Source organism: Labrus mixtus, chromosome 8, assembly GCF_963584025.1.
Source record: "Labrus mixtus chromosome 8, fLabMix1.1, whole genome shotgun sequence".
Taxonomy (NCBI): domain Eukaryota; kingdom Metazoa; phylum Chordata; class Actinopteri; order Labriformes; family Labridae; genus Labrus; species Labrus mixtus.
Window position 1 is genome coordinate 9,988,355 of NC_083619.1, and position 20,751 is coordinate 10,009,105.

The 20,751-nt window shown below is 39.4% G+C and overlaps 2 protein-coding genes across 2 annotated transcripts; one reads left to right on the forward strand and one right to left on the reverse strand.

Annotated features, from left to right (window-relative positions):
- Positions 1–22: 22 nt before the first annotated feature.
- kcnmb3 (potassium calcium-activated channel subfamily M regulatory beta subunit 3) lies at positions 23–4,932 on the reverse strand. The gene is given in 5 exon segments (XM_061044166.1): positions 23–1,555; positions 1,557–1,813; positions 2,262–2,433; positions 3,633–3,836; positions 4,718–4,932. Coding segments are annotated over 5 exon segments (828 nt in total). The 5' UTR covers positions 4,804–4,932; the 3' UTR covers positions 23–1,446.
- Positions 4,933–7,184: 2,252 nt separating this feature from the next.
- On the forward strand, positions 7,185–20,005 carry mfsd8l2 (major facilitator superfamily domain containing 8-like 2). Its single transcript, XM_061043671.1, has 11 exons — positions 7,185–7,586; positions 7,822–8,007; positions 8,832–8,894; positions 9,126–9,245; positions 9,493–9,572; positions 10,054–10,321; positions 13,907–13,980; positions 14,422–14,635; positions 15,558–15,680; positions 15,858–15,988; positions 17,255–20,005. Exons 1-11 carry the CDS (start codon positions 7,511–7,513, stop codon positions 17,333–17,335), a joined length of 1,416 nt encoding a protein of 471 aa, XP_060899654.1. The 5' UTR covers positions 7,185–7,510; the 3' UTR covers positions 17,336–20,005.
- The last annotated feature ends 746 nt before the right edge of the window (positions 20,006–20,751 follow it).

Below are 20,751 nucleotides of genomic sequence, written 5' to 3' on the forward strand. Positions count from 1 at the left end.
CCGTTATTAGCATATCCAGTGACTTTTTGTATCGGCTACCTTTATCACAGATACATATGTGCTGTTGATTTATTTACCAGTGAAATAGCGTTTGAGGTTCATTGTATTAAACTAGTAGTTCTCTTTACATTGCAACAAGCATTATCACCCTCCAGTTGCACAGTTACTTTCCAGTTGAATGACCATCTCGTCTTTTACATTATACTGTATATTCCTCAAGTGTTTGATAACTGCATTTGAGGGACCAACGCAATAAATGTGTATATCTGTATCTCTACAGATCGAACATAGATCTAAGAAAGTTATCGGCATCTGATTTTTTTTTTTCTCCCCAATATTTATATTGGTATTGTATACGTATCGGTCGGTCGATATGGAACAAGGCTGGTATCAGAAATATAGATAACCCTTATTTGTTTTTGGTGTATTCTATAGAGAACTGCACAAAAGACTTAAAAATGTGGTAAATGGAAGACTACTACTAACTCAGTACATTCACATCAAAGCCTCTCCCCTCTGATGTTAGAAACAGGATACAAAGCTAAATATCTGTTATTAAAGGGTAATGCTCGTCCTTCCTGGTGTAGACTAAAGGAACCTGACATATTTGTTAACACAACACATTCTGCTGGACCACAGCTAACTCTAGCATTCAGTGACTTCCTAGTCAACATTTGCCTTTGAAAAATCATGCACATCTAAGACACTGGGATTGAAAAACAGGATGCAATCGAGCTTGCGTAGTCTTGCTGGCTATGTTTGAAAGACTAACAATGACATTCAATGTTTTATTGTATCAATGCAGACTCATGTTAAAGGTGTGTGCGGTTACCTTTGTTCGTTTGCTCTTCACTGACAGTAGACTGAGCTAAATCATTTAAAGCTCTAGTGAAGAACTTTTGGTTTTGTGTTGATTTTGGCGCCGCCCTTTGGACGAATTGGTACCTTTGTTCTTCAACCGATTTGGTCCTGTTAATAGATAATCAAAAAATCGCACCCTGCTTTGTTTTAACAGTCAAATGTAACACTCACTTCAAAGCCTTCCCGGAAAAATATATTTGACAAAAAAGAGTCTGTTTCTGCTGTGAATCATTCGTCTGTCACCTATACTGTGACAGGAAGTTTCAGCACTAAAAACAAAAATCAAGAATGAATCAATCACTATGCTGATGGTGCTTTTGTAGCCTATAAAGAGGCACTGATATTCATTTCAGTCTGTTTCAGAACTTTGATAAAAACTAATCACAGAAGCTTTAAAAGCTACAACTCTACAACAACAGGCTTCTGAAAGGATCTTTTTAGTTAAGATGATAAGATTTTCGCCACACCTGGGAAAACATTTTCATTCTGAGCAGCGTTATAAATATTGGAGCTAATTCATATTATGTGCCTGTGAAATAGTCACATAGAGTTGTTGGTCATTTTGCAGTGTAAACACGGGATAAGTCATGAAGGAGACATCATGCTGGACTTGCGGAGCAGTCTGTACACTTGTCCCTGAGTGTGTCTGGAAGTCAGCCTGCCTTCTGCAGCCTCACTGCATATCCCAGAGGAAACGTGCTAAGTACTGTGTCAGCTTCACCAGGCCCACCAGTAGAGCCCCGCCCCCCAGCATCAGACACGGCCAAAGCAGCGCGAACAAAGTCTTCTTATAAGTGTACTTCCTCTTCAAGATGGCGTCCCTGGGGTGCCTTGTGGGGTCAGTTAGGCATGAAGACGTGATTCCAAGCTGAGTGTCGAGACTGTTTTTAACTTTCTCCACTTCCTTCTGATGCTCCGTTCTGTCCATCAGACATTTAGGTATGTAGAAACACTGAAAAGAGGAGGTTAATATTAAAGAGTGAATTTATTAAATCACCTGCCACTAAGTTCCTGCAGATCTTATTACAATCAGTTGGATGATTAGCAATGCTTTTTTTGAATGCACTTTTTGTCATTGAAAAGAAAAAGAGTGGTGTGTCTAGGGGGTGGCCTGGGGTGCACCTCAAATCGTATAGGTGCCACCTTATTAGGTTAGAATTTTGACTAAATGTTCATTCAAACCAATACCTTTTTTACCCGCTCACATGGCTAACATGGCTGCAGGATGACAGCTGTTGTACACAGACTTAAATCTGTAATGCTCAAATCTCCTCCTCAGGCCCTATCCTGAAGCTGTCCTCCCTTCCAACACCTAGTGACACCTAGTGAGAAACAGATCCAAACCCCTGGAGCCTTCAGGTAAGACACAAAACCTGGACTTTACTACCATAATTCCCTACCTCAGGAGCCAGGAGGACAGACTCCTCGTCAAAGTGTAGCGCAAATGTCTGATTGGAGCCAGTGATGTTAACCTTCACCCTGAGACAGGGCACAGAGCTCACACCTCTGCAGTCCACCCACTCCTCCAGGATTTCAGAGTGCAGCACAGCACAGCTGGCCTCCTCCCACTTACTGCAAAACAAGAGGGAACGTTTCCTAAATCAAAACCAAGGTCACACCAGAAGGCAGTAATAATAGTTTCTCATATATCTCTATCTAATATGAGGATTGTTTTCATTTTAGATATTTATTAAACTTTTTAATTTGGGCAATTTCTGAAAAACGTAGACGAAGGCTAAAAGCACAACTGACTAAAAAAAAAGATACTATCTTAATTTTGACTTAAGTCAACATTTATGTATTGGTTATCACTGGTCTAGACTAGATTATATTACTGAAGATTAATCAAACAAACTTTTTTTCAGATATTCATGTCACCCATGGAATAAATCATTTTGACTCTGGGGTTTATCTGACACTTTTCTTGTTAATGTAATTAGCAATAAGCAGCTAGCAGCAAACAAAACTGTGACGTAATGCGCTTTGTACCCACCTTTTTTTGGGCTTTTGTGCCTTTATTATAGAGATAGGACAGTGGATCGAGTCAGAAATCAGGGAGAGAGAGAGTGGGGAATGACATGTGGGGCCACAGGTTGGATTTGAACCTGGGCCGCCCGCTTGGAGGACCATAGCCTCCATACATGGGGCGTGCGCACCAACCAATGCGCCACCAGTGCCCCTGTACACACCTTTTTAACTAATATATATATATATGTATATATATTGTTAATGAAATATAACCAATATGCCTAGAACTTTCTGTTTTTGTGCTGATTAGCAAACATTAGCATGCTAACAGACTCAGCAAAGATTGCATTAGTAGTGAACATTGTATCTGCTAATGAGCTGCTTGTACCTATTTTTATTATGAGCATACATTCTCATTAAGCTTACTCTTATATGCTAGGCTAATATAGTCATGTTTTAAATTTAGAGCTTTAAATTGCCAGTTCGACTTACTAACTGCATACATTGAGTTTGTTCTTCATTGATAATTGAATAATAATGTTATCTTTAGAACAGTTTGGATTATAGTTTTTAAAAACTTTCTTTAAGCCCTTCAAACAGTGCTTCAATTCACAAGAAATCAAAATGAGAATCATTTTGTATGCAGCACTTGCTCTTTTGTTATATCTGTGAATTTCTGAATGTAGTGTTCATTTGTATGAGTAAATAAGAGACTAAAAAAATAAAAGTTATACTTAATTATATAGAAGTCATAACTGTTTATCATATGTCATGCTTGTCATGATCAACGCACTTCAGAGTACCTGTTAATGTAGGGTTTGACCACGGTGATGCCAACCACAAAGAACATGAGCACAGAGAAGGCCATCATGGTGAAGCCCAGCAGCATGGCTCGGTCCTCGCCAACACTCGAAACAGGAACCTGAGTCCGAGCCCGCTGACCCCCACACCCATCCACCCCCCTGCTGCAGTCCTGCTCCTGAACTCTGGCTGCATGGAGGAGCTCTCTGTGTCCCTCACATACACACACACACACACACACACACACACACACACACACACACACACACACACACACACACACACACACACACACACACAAATACATTCATGTACTTCAGGGATTATTCGATTTAATCCATCAGTGATACAAATAGATTTTCTTATTCTATGCATGAACAAATTAAGTGTCCACTTAGATTTCATTTTGAATCACTTTGTAATTCTTTAATTGTATAATTATTACGTAATTAATGCATGACTGATTTTTGTGATCTTTATATATTTATTTATTTAAATGACTGACTGACCAACACCTCCACCACACGAAAGCATAATCAAAACAAAGGTTGCAGAGGTCCATCACAATCTTTTTAATCAACTCAAAACATGGATCTCACATTAAAGATAATTAAAAATATATATACTGATTAGAGTAGCACCTTTAAATCTGTGATAGCCATGTCCTTTACTCTACAAACCCATACACAGCGCAGGGTTTGATGAAGATCTCAAATCTCAAGACCAACACAAGTGTTTGTGAGCTCATCAGATGTTCTTTTATAGGATAATTATTTTAGAAAAAACAGAAGACTTCCTACAAACTTTAAATGGCTGATTTGTGATCCTTGGACACTGAACATGAAAAGCAAATCAGTGAAGTGCTCCTTAAAGGTAATAATAAAGGTCAAACTTTTCTGTTCTTTTCTGTTTCTTTTCTTTTATGTGTCTGACTTTATAACCTTGTGTTTTTCTTAACCCTGACAGAAACATAAAGTATGATCAATCAATTTAAAGCTTTTTCAAACTTCACCTGTGTTTCACCTCTATAATAAACTCCCACCAGTGTGTTCAAAGCTGCCCGGCTCAGTCGATGCGCTTCTCTTACCGTGTCTGCCGCCTGCGAGCGCCCTGCAAGTTGATGTTAATAGGGATGTTGAATGACCTCCGGGGGGAAGTTGTGTTCAAGAACATGCCCACTCCTATCTGTACCTCAACCCCCTTCCAAGGCTGAGTCTGAACATCCAACTAACAAGCTCGTCTCTATCTGAAAGTCAAATGTCTGTGGGTGGACAGCCCATCATCTTATATCTCATACAGGCTCCAGTGCAGCGCCGTGACTGACTGAGTGGACCAGATTGCAGTTTTATTCCCCGCGGGACTCCCTGTTGTTTACCCGAACTCAAAGGTGAGCACCAACACCTCCACCCTCGTGTGTTTCTATAGAAACCACCACAGGTAAGGCAGGTAGGATGCTAATGGCCTCTCAGTGGGCCCGTGACGCTCGGCTGCATGCAGTCATTTGTCATGGAAAAGCTGAATGAATCCTGTCTTGATTATCAGCCTTTTAACAAGAACAGCAAGAAGACACTCAGAGTGATGGGAAGATACTCGCTCTACAAGCTCTAGTAAAATTAAAACTACAGTAATGTTAAGTTGGAGATAAATAAAGTTTTACAAGTTTACAAGTGATACAAAATAAAGAAAACAGTCCAAATCCCTAAAGAGAGAAACATGTAATTAAAAAATGTGATCAATTGATTTTACAACAAAACGTTTCCACTTGTTTGCAGTTTATACGTAAAAACAATAAACCCACTGTTTTAAGGACAGCGCATGAAATGTTAGCTTTGATTTAAAAAGACAAAGTCTGTAAGTAAGCCAAGTGTCTTTTTCAGAAACTTCAGTCCAGGTAGAGGTAAGGCATGAAGCAGGATTACTCAGTCAGGCAATAACTTTAAAACTTGCATACATCAAAGCTCTGAACATTTTGTCAACAGCAACAATAAATGCAGAGGAGGGTTGAACTGCTGAAGAGAAACTAAATCGAAGAAAAAAGCAATGACTAGTTGTTTGGACCTTCCAATCATAGAAGACTTTCAGCCAAGATGTCCTTACAGCCCAACTAGCAACATGGGAAACGAAAATTAAGTTTGAGTCTAGAGGCGACATCTAAGAGATTCATTAACGCAAACTCTTCATTAGATGTCCGCAGACTGGATCCTGCAACACAGAGGATTGCGTTCATCCACATGGACTGGTTTCCTGTGTTTAACAAATTCCTGCTGAAAAGCAAGCGGACAATAAAACTCAGCTACTGTGAGGAACTTTCATTTAGATTTTGACGCCCCCTGTGGTCATAATGTTACTTTCTACTTCTTTGCTGATCCCGTCCTGTATGTGTGTATTATTTCCAATGAAATATCTCACACCTTCTTTAAACTGTTAACATACAATTTACTGTGAAACTTTTTCAGCAGTGTGTTGTTACGCCTTTTGTGCATTACAGGCATTAAACACGACTGTATGGCGACAGTCAATCCTCTTCCTGATGGTCTGGTTTGCTTTTTAGCTCTAGAGGCATCAGTATTAGTTCCAGTCTGTTTCCTAACCAGATAAAACTCCTCAGTTTGTTTAACCACACAAAAAGGCAAAATAAACTAGTTGAAGTATAAATCACTGTTGAAATTTGAATGAGGTTTGGTCACCAGCTACTGCAAAATGTATTTGATTTATTTTATCACATGCAGATCAATAATCTCCAACACCACACACTCCACAGCTGATAACAGTTTCCCCCTTGATGAAATTCGTATGAAAAGTTGTGATGAAATGCCAGATAATTCCCCTTTACATTCATTAACACACAAACACATACATACAGTGGAGATCCTGACCCAAACACGATTATTCATCTTCATGATGAGCTCTCAGAAAGTCCCAACACTCTCTGATATGAGTGCAGAGAGTTTATATACGTTATTCAAACAATCGAAAGTCTCTGTATTATTCATGGGTTGCTGGGGGAAAAAAACATAAGGAGGTATTAACTTGGTGACAGTTCTGTTTAATATAACAAGCCTAAGGCATAGAGCAGCGGAGCAGCTTGAAAATGGAGCCAGCCTTTCAATAAAGCAGACAGCAGTGTCATACCTAATTTATTCAGTATTGAATACAATCAAGTGATGCAGAATATTTTACTCAACCCTTTATCACTCTTTCTGGTGTTAGGCTTCATATTCAGGGAAATGTAATCCTGGTTGATCTGATCTATTTTATGAGCTGTATGTTTTTATTACATGCTGATGTATTATATGAGAGAATGGGCAATGGAGTCTCTTTTTGTAACAGTGCAAAAACCTAAGAGAAAGCTGGAAGAGCAGGTATATTTCTTCCCCAGCGTTGTAGGTGGGATTCAAGTGCGTTTGATGAAACTGAAGCAAACAAGATTAAAAATGTATAAAGCTCAGTGTACTTTACCTCACCTGGTAACCTGAGACATTGCCTTGGCCGCGAGGCTCACAGTGTGGTGTTGCACTGCCGACGTGACTCAAACAGTATTTCATCTTTAACATAAATGCCTGATGGAAACAGACTGCTGCAACTATTTCAACCTGTTCTGTGCTGTTTTGCTTGTTGATTCTGTTTTTTTTTTTTTTTAAACAGTTTTTGGAGTCCATCCTGCTGAACCTTGACTCCAGGAGAAGCCTTCAAATCTCTCTTTTTTAAGATCTGAGATGCCTCTTAAAAGGAGTGAGACAAATGCCTCTGATTACCAGCAGGCCAGCCGTTGTAATTGGACACACCGTGACTCCTGTTATCTGATTATGCTGCTGACCGTTTGTCAGCAACACACACAGACATAGTTCGATGAATAAAAGGCAGACAATCACCAAACAGGATGGATAATCACCGAAAGAGGAATCTAACTTTTCTCACCATTGGGCTGATATTTATGCTGAGCGGCATTGAGTACGGTAAGCTCATAATGACAGCTTTATGGACTTGAAGACATGAGATAATGGTCTCATTAGAGTAGAATCTGCCTGACATTTTGGCTGTGAGCACACATCACAGAGGATACAGCTTCTGCTTTAATTAAAATCTGTTTTCTCTGTGGTTAAATGAGGCTTGTCAGTTACTCGTCTCCCTCCTTTACCTCCTCACTCTTCCTCGCTCTTCCTCCCTCATATCTCACTCTGCTGCTTTCAGCTGTCATTCTGCCAACAATATGGAGGTATCTACAGATCCTGGAGGCCCCTCCATATTTCCTCGGTCTGGGTCTGTCTGCCTTCAGTCTGAGTGGGCTCCTGACAGGCCCCCTTTTTGGGCTCTGGTCAGACCGGAGCAAAACTACAAAGTCCATCATCCTTTTCTCCAATCTTTTTGAGATTGCTGGTGAGTAATTAAAGCTCAAGACAAATCACATGACACAGACATTCAGATTTAAGAAATCACTAGTATAAACAATTTGTGTGACATTCAAACTGTGGCTGATGTTTCGGCAACATCTTTACACAATGTTTTAACTGCACAAGGAGTTTTATGTATGAATTTATGAATTTATCCTGCCCGCCCCATGGTACATTTTTCGCATGAAGAGGGGGTGAGCGCCTGTGAGAACTCAGCAGGAAATATTCCTGAAAAGGGAATCGGAGGGGGTAGCGTTATGTCCTTTTGTTCCTGCAACCAGCACAGCAGATGCAATCTCCATGCATACAGAAACTGCTTCATCGTGTTTGCTGTTCACAAATAGGCAAATATGTTCTTGTCCACTCTTTTGTCCATATGGTGATTATTTCAAACTATGATGGCCAAAAAACACTGGTGTATCAAACTCAATTTCAGTCATGCTAGTGGCTAACACACTCTACCTCAGCTGTTGAGGGATTATTACTTTTACTCTGCGATAAACACTTCGGAGGGTCATTTGTGATATTTGTCCAGCAGTACAAAATAGCAAAACTGATGATTTGTGAGGATGACGATAATTAGTGGGTATAATGTTTACCTTGTAGTTTCACATCTGGTAATAATCACTAAATTCAATGCACTGCAAAGGGAGATTTGAACAGTTACCATATGTATAGGTAATGCTTTCTGCTTGATATTTAAGCCATGATGCAAGTTCATCAGATGGCTGTACTGGGTTTAAATGATGCATTATTTGTTTTACACTGGAGATTCATGATTTGAACTCTTTAACTTTTGTCTTTCCTCAGGTAACTTCATGTATTTTATAGGATATTCAAAGTGGCTGTTGTTATGTAGTCGTCTTGTAGCAGGTGAGCACACACACACACACACACACACACACACACACACACACACACACACACACACACACACACACACACACACACACACACACACACACACACACACACACACACACACACACACACAATGTATTTCACAAACTTCAATGTCATGATTTAGCATCCAAATCATTTGTTCTATTGGTCCTGTGTGTGTGTTGTGAAAGTTTTAACAGAAGGGTGATGCTTTCCTCTCAGGGATCGGTGCAGGAGCGGGCTCCTCCATCTTTGGTTTCCTAACTCGGAGCACTCGGCCAGAGGAGCGTGCTGGTATCTTTGCAGCCATCATGGCCTGTCGACAAGCTGGCCTCCTTGTCGGTCAGTTTTTCTCCCGTTATCTTACCCTAGAGTGGGTGAGGTGTCATCTCACCTCTCTGCACCTCCTCTGTACCATCAGAAGTATCAGACACTAAGACATATTTGGTTATGTTCTCTTTGAGGTTCAAGTTTAACTGTGAGAAAGAGGCACTCGATAAAAATCACTGAGGTGGTGGCTGCTGTCTTCTCACATCCTCTTTGGATTCCAACAACTCTTTAAAGCGTTTCCTCCTCTCTGTCTCTCCAGGGCCGGCGTTCAACCTGTTCCTGCGGCTGTGTGATTTCGAACTGGGGCCCTTTGTTGTGAACAAATACACATCTCCTGGGGTAACAGCCTTCACATAATCAGTAATCTGAGGTTCTCTGAAAGCCGTATGAATACAGAAACAATCCTCAGAAAAAGTCGCTCTACATTCTGTACCATAGTCTTTTCTCAAATGTTTTTTTTTCTTTGTTCTGCTCTGAGGTATGAGAATACAAAATGCCTGCAGCCATACTCAGGCCGGTAACAACCCGTATTGATTAATTTCTGTCTCATGAGTCTAAGAATAAAACATCTGTAGAACAGATGAGGCTTAAATGAGATAGAACAAAGCTCACACACCTACTTACAATTTTCCCACATAATTTGACACTGCATGTTTTTACCACTCTGCCGGTTTCTTTATTTATTGAACACTCTCCTCCTTGAATCCTTAATCTCTCCTGAGAGTTTTCCAGGATTGTACTAAAAAGCATTTCTTTGCAGCTGAACTTGAATCTTCAGGAAAATGTCAAGTATAATTTTAAGGATTTTTTTTTCTGTCAGATCTTTATGTGCCTTTTGTGGGTGCTGCTCCAGTTTGTCGTCCTGGTAATGTACTGGGATGTACCACCCAACAGTTCGGAGGGGGTTGCAGTGATGGTGGAGATGAAACAAGAGGATGGTTATGAGGAGGAGGAGGAGGCCCCGCTGATGGGGTCTGACGAGGAGCCAGTGCAGACTTATAGAGCTGTCAACGCTGACGAATTAGAGACCTCCGCCTCGTCCAGGATGCAGGGTTTGAACCCCTTTGAGAACTTCAGTGTTAGCAGAGGTGAGTGACTGTAGACTGCCTGTCATGTGACATGATATTTCAGGAAAACTGATGAATATTCTGTATTAAATTGCCAATACTTTCAGACAAATTTTCAAAAATAAAAAAATCCCAACAATTTTCCAACAAAATGCCTAAGATTCCTGAAGAAATTTTTTTAAAGTTCCAGGGAATTATAAAAAATTAAAGAACATTTTCTGTGAAACTTCTGAAGATATACCAAATGTCCAGAACAATTACAGACAAAAACTCCTGGAAAATTCCCAGAAATGTATTAATTTACAAAAAGAGTTGACAAAAATCACTTTCTTGAATAATTGTTTTTGGCAAGACTTCATGAAAGTTTTTTCTGATGAAACTCCTAAACTAATTATTTGAAATCTCAGTATAATTTCTGGGAAAAAGTCTCCAAAGTTCTCCAAATTCCCCAAACATTCCATTGAAAATTCACACAATTCTTGAAGATTCAATGTTCCCAGAAATTCCTAGGAAAATTCAATAAAAATGCCTGTAAAAAATCTTGAAATTTCCAAAAGAAAATTTCAAAAAAAGCTGTGGATAATTTCATGGAAATTCCCAGGAATTTAATAAAAATAACCAACACTCTTGGAGAACTTCTGGAGAAAATAAGACAAAATTTCACAAGAAAAACTCATAATTTCCTGTCAATTCTGATGAAAGATTCCCCAAAACTTTCAGAAATTCTAGAGATTCCTTTAGATTGCCTGAAAAATATCAAAAATTGGCAACAAGAATTTCTGACAGAAATAAGGGATAGAAATTCCACAAGATTTTTTTTGACAACATTTCCTTAAATTACCGAAACTACTGAGAAAATTTAAAAAGTTTGCAGAAAAATTTCAATAATTTCCCCAAAAATTCCATATATTTTCCCCTTTTTACGGAAATTTCTCCAAAATATTTCCCCATGAATGTTACCAGGAAGAATTCAGAGCTCTTCCACAAAGTTTTCTAAAATTCACCTCCCAAAACACGAGGAAAAATCTCCATGATTGTTTCCCCAAATGTCCTTTGAAAATTCCCTAAATTCCAGTGAAATTTTCAAAACATTTCCTTTAAAAATGTCTGTGGGACACATAATTATATACCTGCAGGCAAACTTTTACCTTCCTCACTCTTAACTGCCCAAACACTTTTACCTGCATGAACGTTTTTATGCACATAAAATATACCTGCAAACATCCTTATACCTGCACAAAGACTTTGACCTGTATGCACACTTTTACCTGGAAACTTGTTCATACAGTTCTTTCCACTTTCCACCCTTCCAGATCCCCCTGAGAATTTTTTGTGGCGTGTCAGATCGGATTCCTTGTGTATTGATTGTACTTGTGAGTGTGTGTGTGTTTCTGGTTTATGTCAGCATGTCGTATGCGTATGATGCCAGGTGTCTTATTGGATTAAGTTTACATAGGATGCAGGCAGTGATTGTGTGTCGTTATTGATTAGCTTTACTTTGTTGCAATGTGTTTGTTGGAGTGTGTGTGTGTGTGTGTCAAACCTCAGCATCGATTCTCTCACTCTTTGAAGATGTGGCAAAGGGGAATGGATGGCAGACTTCCTTTTGTATTGACTGGCTTGCTGTGGTTGACTTGTGGATGAAATGGAGACAGAATTGGTGATGTGACCAACATTCTTCTTATTGATTCCTTTTTGTTGGGGAGAAAATCTACAGCAGGAGAAACTCTGGAGTGAAACCAGCGGATATCTGCAGCTCTGGTTCATACTGTAGCTGTGTCTGTTAGCCGTTACATTGAGTCTGGTGTTCACTCTCTTGAATTATTGATCCTTCCTGGCTTGATCTGTGTGAGTGGGGAATCTTTAACACTCAGGCACATCTTTCACCAGCTTTCATCAAGTTGTTGCATTTCTGGTGGGATTTGTGCATTTCACACAACACTGGCAGCGCCTATGTACATTCACACACTGATGGCAAAGGCTACTATGTACAGTATTCATCACTATTAACTAATCCCACTAAAATATATTCACACAATGCCGATGTAGCAGTGGGAGCAATTTTGGGTACAGTTTCTTACCCAAGCGGCTGCAGTAGCTGGGGATCGAACCCCCTGGACTTTCCAGTTGAAAGACAAAACACAACCACTGAGCCAAAGCTAAATATCAAGTCACAGTCATCTGCAAGTTAGCCCAGCTAAGCATAAAGATAATTTTCTGGTTATGGAAAAGGAATAGGAATAGGAGTTAGATTTTTTATTTGGAGAAATAGAGTGACGGGATACATGTGACCTCGAGTAGGTACCAATTTAAGTAATGATTTAAAAATGATCTTAGAGTAGAGATTGAAAAACTATATGATAAGATTGTTCCCTCACATGTTTGTACACTTAATACTACAGCCAGCCGTCAATTAGCTTAGCTTAGCATAAATATTGGAACCAGGGGAAACAGCTAGCTTACCTAAGAAGTAGTTAAGCTAAGCTACAAGTTAGCGTTTGTTGCCTACCACCATTAGAGTCTCAATAAAGCACATAGGGGTAATTTAAAAAAAACGTAATAAAGGGGCGCTGCATCGCCTAGTAGTTAGGCCTATGTCACGCGCCCCATGTACAGAGTCTATATAGTCACTCATTGAAGCGACCATGGTTGGAATCCGACCTCGGCCCTTGGCTTCATGTCATCCTACTCTCTCCTGCCAAACATTTCCTGTCTCTCTTCAGCTGTCTAACTAAACCAAATCATGTTTGTAGCTGGTTATTTGTTTGAGAAGTTCAGCAGGTTAATCTGACATGAGGAACAGAATAATGGGTGAGAACCTGGCAGCGTGTTTCCAAGTAATGAAAAATGATGTTGTTGGAACTTGTCTTGCACAAGGGAGCCAAAATATCCCATCTTTATAATGAATTTTTAAAACCTTTCTCCTCTAAGTGCCCAAGCTTTGTTTAACTGCAATAATACATCACTTTTAGACACATTTCTCTTATATTATAATATTTAAACCCATATCAACTAACCAAACAACCATACATAAAATAAAATACAGCCATGCTATAGATACATGCTATACTGTAAATGCAAAAGTTAAACAAATATTTTCATATAAATAACGAAACAGAAAGATCTGGACCATAGCAGATCACACACTGTAATATCAAGCCATTCCTCCAGCCATCTGGCACTTTCTTCCAAATTTAGCTGCAAGCCCAGCTCATTTTTGTTCCTCTCCAAGTCCATAAGGGGGTTTTTGTTCCAGGAAAGCTGGTATAAAAATGTGAATTTCTTATTATCTCATGTTACCGTGTTTTGGACATGAGAAACAGGGAACACTGAGATCTCTCTTATCGGTAGAAAAAGAAATAGTCAGTTTGTTGGACTGAGGGGATCAACATGACCAACCAGCCGGGATCGTCACACCCGTCTCTTTCAATCGTAGGATTACGACTTTCAGATTTCAAGGTTTTCTTTTCTCTTCAAACTTCTTTATCTTTCTCTTCATCTCAACCCAACTCGCCGTTTGAAACTTTCGATTTAATGCTCCCACTTGAGCTTGGTTTATGATTATCTCTCGTTCTTCAGTATCTCTCTCCGTCTCTCCCTGTGCAGAGTTCCTGAGAGAGGAGGTGGTTGTTCTGCTCACAGCTCAGTTCATCACTCTCTTCAATCAGACAGCGCTGGAGGTGAGAGCAGCTACCGTTGAGATCCATCAGCTGGAGTTTCCAAGCATTTCACACAATGTCACACTATTTTACCCCTAGCTTCACCCAAACTTCCTCAATCTGAGCCATAAAACCTGAAAAGATGTGTGCTGTCACTTAGAGAAAACAATCATTAAACACTCAAACAGGAACTGATGTAACTACGGTACATAATCTATCTATTTGTCCCTGACCATGAAAATAACGAGGCCATCTCTTTTCTCATTAAACTCTACTTATTGAATAATCAAACAATCCTGACCTGGATTATGTAATCATTTCAATTTAAAATCAGAACATTCTTTTGATCAGAATTGAATGGGGCCTTTGATGGACACAAAATGTGTTACTCACAGCTCTAAAAAAGTCTCCACCTCATCTAACTGACCGACCTTGCTTACATGTTTAAAAAAATTCCCTCAGACGATGGTGACTCCTCTGACGCAGCGCTACTTCGGCTTCGACGAGCTGGGCAACAGCCTGATGTACAGCCTGTGCGGGGTGGAGGTCATCATGGGCTTCTTCTTCGTACGCTGGCTGAGCAAGAAGGTGGCGGACCGCGTTGTGCTGGCCGTGGGCCTGGTCATCTGCTGTACCGCCTGTATCTGGTGCCTTGTCTTCCTCTGCAACCCACGAGGTGCTAACCTGTCCGGGGAAAACATACAAACACACACAAAATGACACACACTGGATTCAAAAGGCCTCGTGTTCTTTTGCCAAATCTTTCTCTGGGGTGGTGTGTAAGCGCAGGGCAGCCATATTAGGTTACACACAGGCTGAATGTGCTCAGTAAATGATATCACTCAGGCCAGCAGGAGATCACAGGCGCACTGGATCCTGTATGTTCATGTTGGCTTGCGTCTGTTACAGTTTGTCACGTTTATCGCTCTTATTACATGTGACAGGTGCTGGAGCTGGGGGGAGCCGGGTACACATAACAGGATTACAGTAATCTAATTAGACAAAAATGCTTTTTGTTAAAGCATATCCTGCATTTGTTTGCTTTTTTGTTACAGTCAGGGTTAAAACGGCACACAAAGGAAGGCAGATACCTGTGGGAATAAAATAGTTTATTTTTGTGTGGTTGTTAAATTTGCTTTTTCATTATATGATGAAAGACTTGTAGCTTTCAGGGACATCCAACAGTTTGAGTGGGCTCACATACACATCAACATGAGTGCGCATGATGCAAAGCAGCAGAGAACAAAAATGTGGTGTATGCCAGCTTGGCAGGGGTTTCATTTTCAGATAGAGCTATCTCTGGTGCTGCCAAACCATTTGTGGAAGGATTTTTAAAAAAACGAGAGAAGAGGGGATGGACAATTGAAGTAGGATCTGTTGCACACTTTGAATCTCCATCAACACATAGCGAAAGCAACAGCATTTAATACTGGCTTCATCAGATCTTTAAATGTATGGATTTCATTTTGGCTATGTTATACTTACTAATATATTAAGTTATGTTAATCCTTTTTTTACGACATGTATCATAAATCATCATTTCAGGGCAAACCACAATAATTCAGTAATCCAGGGTTTCATTTTTCTGCCCCTTCCAGGTGGTTATGGATGGGAGCTGTCTGCCTTCATCATCGGGGTGTTTCTGCAGCTGCTGGGTCTTCCCTTCGTGGCCGTGTCTCAGGTGTCTCTCTTCTCCAAAGTGACTGCAGAGAAAACACAGGGTTGGCTCATTTTACATTGGCTCTGTTTGCACGGCTCAACATATTCAAACAACAGCTTGCTGATCAGCATATGTGAAGCAAATAAACCGTTTATACATGCTGTGATCCTGAGCCATATTTTAATGATTGTAGATGGAAAAGTAACCTTTGTTTTCTTTTGTGATGCTTCACTGAAAGGATTCAGCCAAGGTGTCAGACGCTCTGTGGGGGGCCTTGCCACCATCTTGGGTCCTTTGTGGGCAGGAGGATTGACCAATAATTTGTACATAATGTTAGGCATGATGCTAGCTCTCCTCCTAATGATCTCAGTAAGTACAACACAGCTCATTAAATACCTGGTAGAAAATGTGTTGTATGATACAGGACAAGGACACGATTGAAAATATGTGGCTAAGGCACACTTGCTCTCTGTGACATTAGGCAATTTATACCGCTTTCATGTCACTATGATATATGTTACCATCCTCAACAGCCGGTTAGCTTAGCATAAGGCTGCAAAGCTGAAATCGCAAGCAATATTTTGTTCTTTAGGAGACTTCTGTCCAACAACTGAAATCTTGCTAGCTTAAGATAAGATAAGATAATACTTTATTGATTTTCTTGCTACCTTAGGAGAGTATTCAGGGGATTGATACAACTCTTTAAGTTAAGTTCTCTTTAAATCTTACAAAAGCACCTCTTAAGCACACAACAACTAATGTCCTACAAATACTACAAACCCAAATGTAAAAAAATACAATTTTAAAAGGGTGCAAAATTCAACATAAAGTCTTTATTGGCTAGCTTTTGAGGCGCTGGTAGATTTGTTTAACCTCCTGACAGAGGTAGGCTAGTGTCCTCATTTAGCTTAGCTCGTTTAGCTTTAGCTCCACAATAAAATTCACCTTCTCACGCCTTTAAAGGTGTCTTATACAAATGATATTTATATTTTATTCCATACCAAAAGAAAACACAATAATTGGATGCATGCACAGTCAACTCCTTCTACACTAAAGCTCTGCTCGATGTACGTAGCTTCATATGAAGATTTTGTCAACTCACACCTGTAAAGTTTACTAAAATGTTATTTTAATTAAGTTCAAACCATATCCAAAGTGTAAAACAGAACCATTTGTTTGCATTCACAGAGAGTTATGTGCTACTGTAAGTCACTTCCTGCATGCTAAGCTAAGCTAACTGGATGGTGGCTGTAACTTCATATTAACTGCTCAGAAATATAAGCTGTGTAATTCTTTCGTCAAGAGATGGATAAATCTTTTTATCTAACACTTGGCAGGGAAGCAATTGAGGGGATTGCCATTTTTTTTTTTACTACTACTGCTCCAAATTCATACTCTCTGGGAGCTGGAATTGACATACATAGTTAAAGCTTCTTATCCCCCCCCCCCCCCCCCCCCCCCCCATATCTGTGTGTACCTTCCTCATTAGAAACTAGTCAAAGCGCTGAAGTCTGTGCCTTTTCTTCTTTTACCTAAAAAAACTGTAGAAATCTTTAACTCAGCATATATTTCATAGCCTTCACTTCTTTGCCCTCTGTATTTTCTTAAGACATATCACCATGTTTATTTTCACAGGTTATGACAGCTCTTTCCTACGAGCGCCTCACTGAGCCCAGGGCCGTGCAGAGCGCCCAGAGCTGTGACAGCGGAGGGTAGGGCTGCAGTCAGTCTGACGATCCGGTGAGGCTAAAGACCAACAGAAGGGACTGGCCTGCACTTCCAACAGAATCCATAAAAGTGTACTGCAGAGGAAACTGTATGAAAGTTGAATTAAAAAAATATCAAACACATACTGTAACTCAGAGCCTTCCAGAGAGGTGAGCACACTTCACAGGTAAAACCACTGTATGTTGTCAGACTTGATTAGAATCCAAATCACCATCACACTGTTAATTACATCTCACACAAGGGGGCACCATTGCTCTCACATTGAATATTCAGAGGCGTAATTGAAGATGAAAGCCATTATTTTTAAACAGAACTATTTATATTCCCAGGTGTTGATGAAGAGATGAAAGAGCAGGTTTTTCTATGTGACCCGCGTATCAAATTTTCATTTCTTGTCCTGATTCTTTCTTCTTCTTCTCTACTTGCAAAAAAAAAAAAAAAAAACTAAAACTGTCGCTGACAATGAAACAGTTGACACAATGGGTGCAGAAGTAGAGTTGTCAACATCTTAGCAGCTGCGTGTCTGCGTGGCTGATAGAAGACGCGGGTCAAAAAGAGGCGAAGCTTTACAGATTTTCATGATATTTATTTGTAGTGTTGGAGTGAAGCTGTGTTCTTTTAGTGCTAAATTTAAACACCAAGCCTTGGAGACACATAGATATGATCTGAAACTATTCCTCTATATCTTATGCGAAAATGAGAAGCTCCCGAATTAAAACCAACATTTAAAAATACTTGTTAATGAGCTGTCTCTATCTTTTTACTATAGGGGGGGATTTAAAATGTTAATTGGCTGTATTCATATTTTAAAACATGACAAGGTGTGAGTGTGTGTAGTCAGCTGTTCTTGCCTCTATTCTCCTCTAGGATGTGCTGTATGCTACACATCCACATGCTTAAAGCAACATGAAGGCATTGTACATTCTCTTTGTACCAATGAACATGGGTTTGGCCAATTCCTTTTTTTTTGTTGCATAATTGCAGATAAGGCTCAGCAACCTTTCCAGTTCTCTCTACACTCAGCAGGTGATGTTTGGCTTTCCACAGGCTTTTTCCGCCCAAAATGAAAATTCTAATCTGGGGGACTTGAGGACATAATATATATATAAGTACTTTCATGCCTTGATCAGCATATTCAGGTACTTGACATTTTAAGAGAGATAACAAGGTGCAGAGATTGAGGTCAAGCCTGATTTTTTTGGGAACAGGAGTACGTCTTTTAGCTTCATTCCTGCTGTCGTGTGTTTTTAAAGAGACTGATAAAACAACTTCAATACCCAAACCATTTTTTAAAACCTCAGAAAACTTTAATTTGAATAATATTAATATTAAAAGTACATGTTTAAATAATCATCAATCAGGCAACACTTTAACATTCAAGATGTTACTATTCAGGCTGACGGGATATTATTTATTAAGAGAGGTTCATGTAACTTTTTCAAAGGAGAAATAAATCAAAAATTAACACAATCCTTGAAATGAAAAGTTACAATTATAAATAAAAGAATACCTAGCTGCTATTTAGCCTCACGTCTCCGCTCATATAGTCATGTGTGGTCTGGTATGATTGGGTGTGTATGGCTGACAGTGACTTTTTAAACTTTGGATTCATATTGCTTCACAGTAAATATCACTGCGAAAAGTTAACAGACTGTATTCACCTGGCGATAAAGTATATATTCTATCCTTTTATTTGTCCCACAAACAGGGGAAAGTAATTGACCCTTTAGTTAGTTCTTACTTATATTTAAAAGTTACTATGTTATTTTCATCTCTTTGAATAAGGCAGTTTGAAAAATGCTGCTTCATGATGCTCTCAGTCTCTCTGGTGCAGCTGAAACATCTGTTGTTTCATTAGTTTTCATGTATGGTGGCTGCAGAGAACAACAGGCTACTTCATCATCTTTTATTTTTTAGTCTTCGTAGTCATTGTGAACTAGTGATGAAATCATGCTTTGAACAGTGAAAATGATCGTAAGCTGCAGAGTATTTTATTGACTAGATAATGTTTAAGAGCCTTTTGGCAAACTTGCTGTTTTTCAACAGTTTTTCAGCAATCTATTAAATGTTTGAAGAAATCATGGAGTGTAAATATTATGGGACTACTGTAAGAGTGACGTCATCCATCTGTCACTGCAGGGGGCTTTGGAGTCCCATCGGTGGCTGTCGCAATGCTGGAAATGCTGTCTCACCCTCACTTTCAGTCAACCTACAACAGGCAAAGAGCTGGAAGACAGATTTTACCTAGAGACAGGTTTTAAGCCTCTTGACAAACCATTACATTGCACCGCCTGTCACTCAGGTCATTCCTTATTTTGAGTAACGCTCATCCTTCATAAAAGCATAACTGATGAGTTATAAATAATCCACCCCCTGTACAGTGTGTGCCGATAGAGGCATGGGCTAAAAAAGACCTATTTAATTTTTTTAACCAGGCTGTAAACATCTTAAATTCTGCTGTAAAAACTGGCTTTTTTTAAATGTGGTGTGCATATGACTTCCGGTGCTTCTGCAGCCAGCCTTAAGCGGACACTCGACGAACTGCAGGATTTAACACTTCTGTTTTGGCTTCATTTTCAACATCGGAGGTTACCGCTTGGAAGAAATGTAGTAGAGCGAGGCTACAGATGCTCATGGGCAATGCATCCTGGAACTGCTGACCCAAATGATATTGTCTGTTGTAATGTTAACAGACAAAGAGTAAGGTATTTTACCTGCTTTTTGTAAAGTGTCTCGAGATAACACTTGTTATGAGTTGACGCTATACAAATAAAAATTGATTGATTGATTGATTGATATTTACTACCAGCAATGATTGCACATCCATATGAACCATCAAAAACTCCCCTTTTATTATAGTGTTGTTTCTTGTTATGTATATTAAGAGTTTGCATTGCTTTTAGGTAGAAATGTATGAGAAGTCCATGGACAGATCCAGAGTGTTTGTGTTAACATTTATTTTGTCAGAAGGACCCTGCACACCTTCTTTATGAATTTATGTTTTTTATGAAGTTAGACAGGAGGTTAACATGTGACATGTTTAATATTTTTATCAGAGACCAAACAAAAATCAGATTCTGACTCAAATGATAAAAGAGTTTTATTCAAGAAATAATTACCCCATTTCTTCTTTTTTAAGTCCTCGTCACTGAGAGAAGTGCACAGATAATGAAAGTAGACAAATATCAGATATAAAAATAAACAAAACAGTTCATTTGTAGCTGAAAATTGTGATGATGTAGGACCTAAACACCTGTAAAAAATGTAATGGGTCTTTCCCTTAGGATACCAGAATGGGACAAACTACTTCTGCTGTGCTGTGATGATCCTGCTTTGAAACAAGCTCTCTGAATCGATGCATTCAACTGTGCACTGATCTTCAGATTCTGTAATGGCCTATAGAG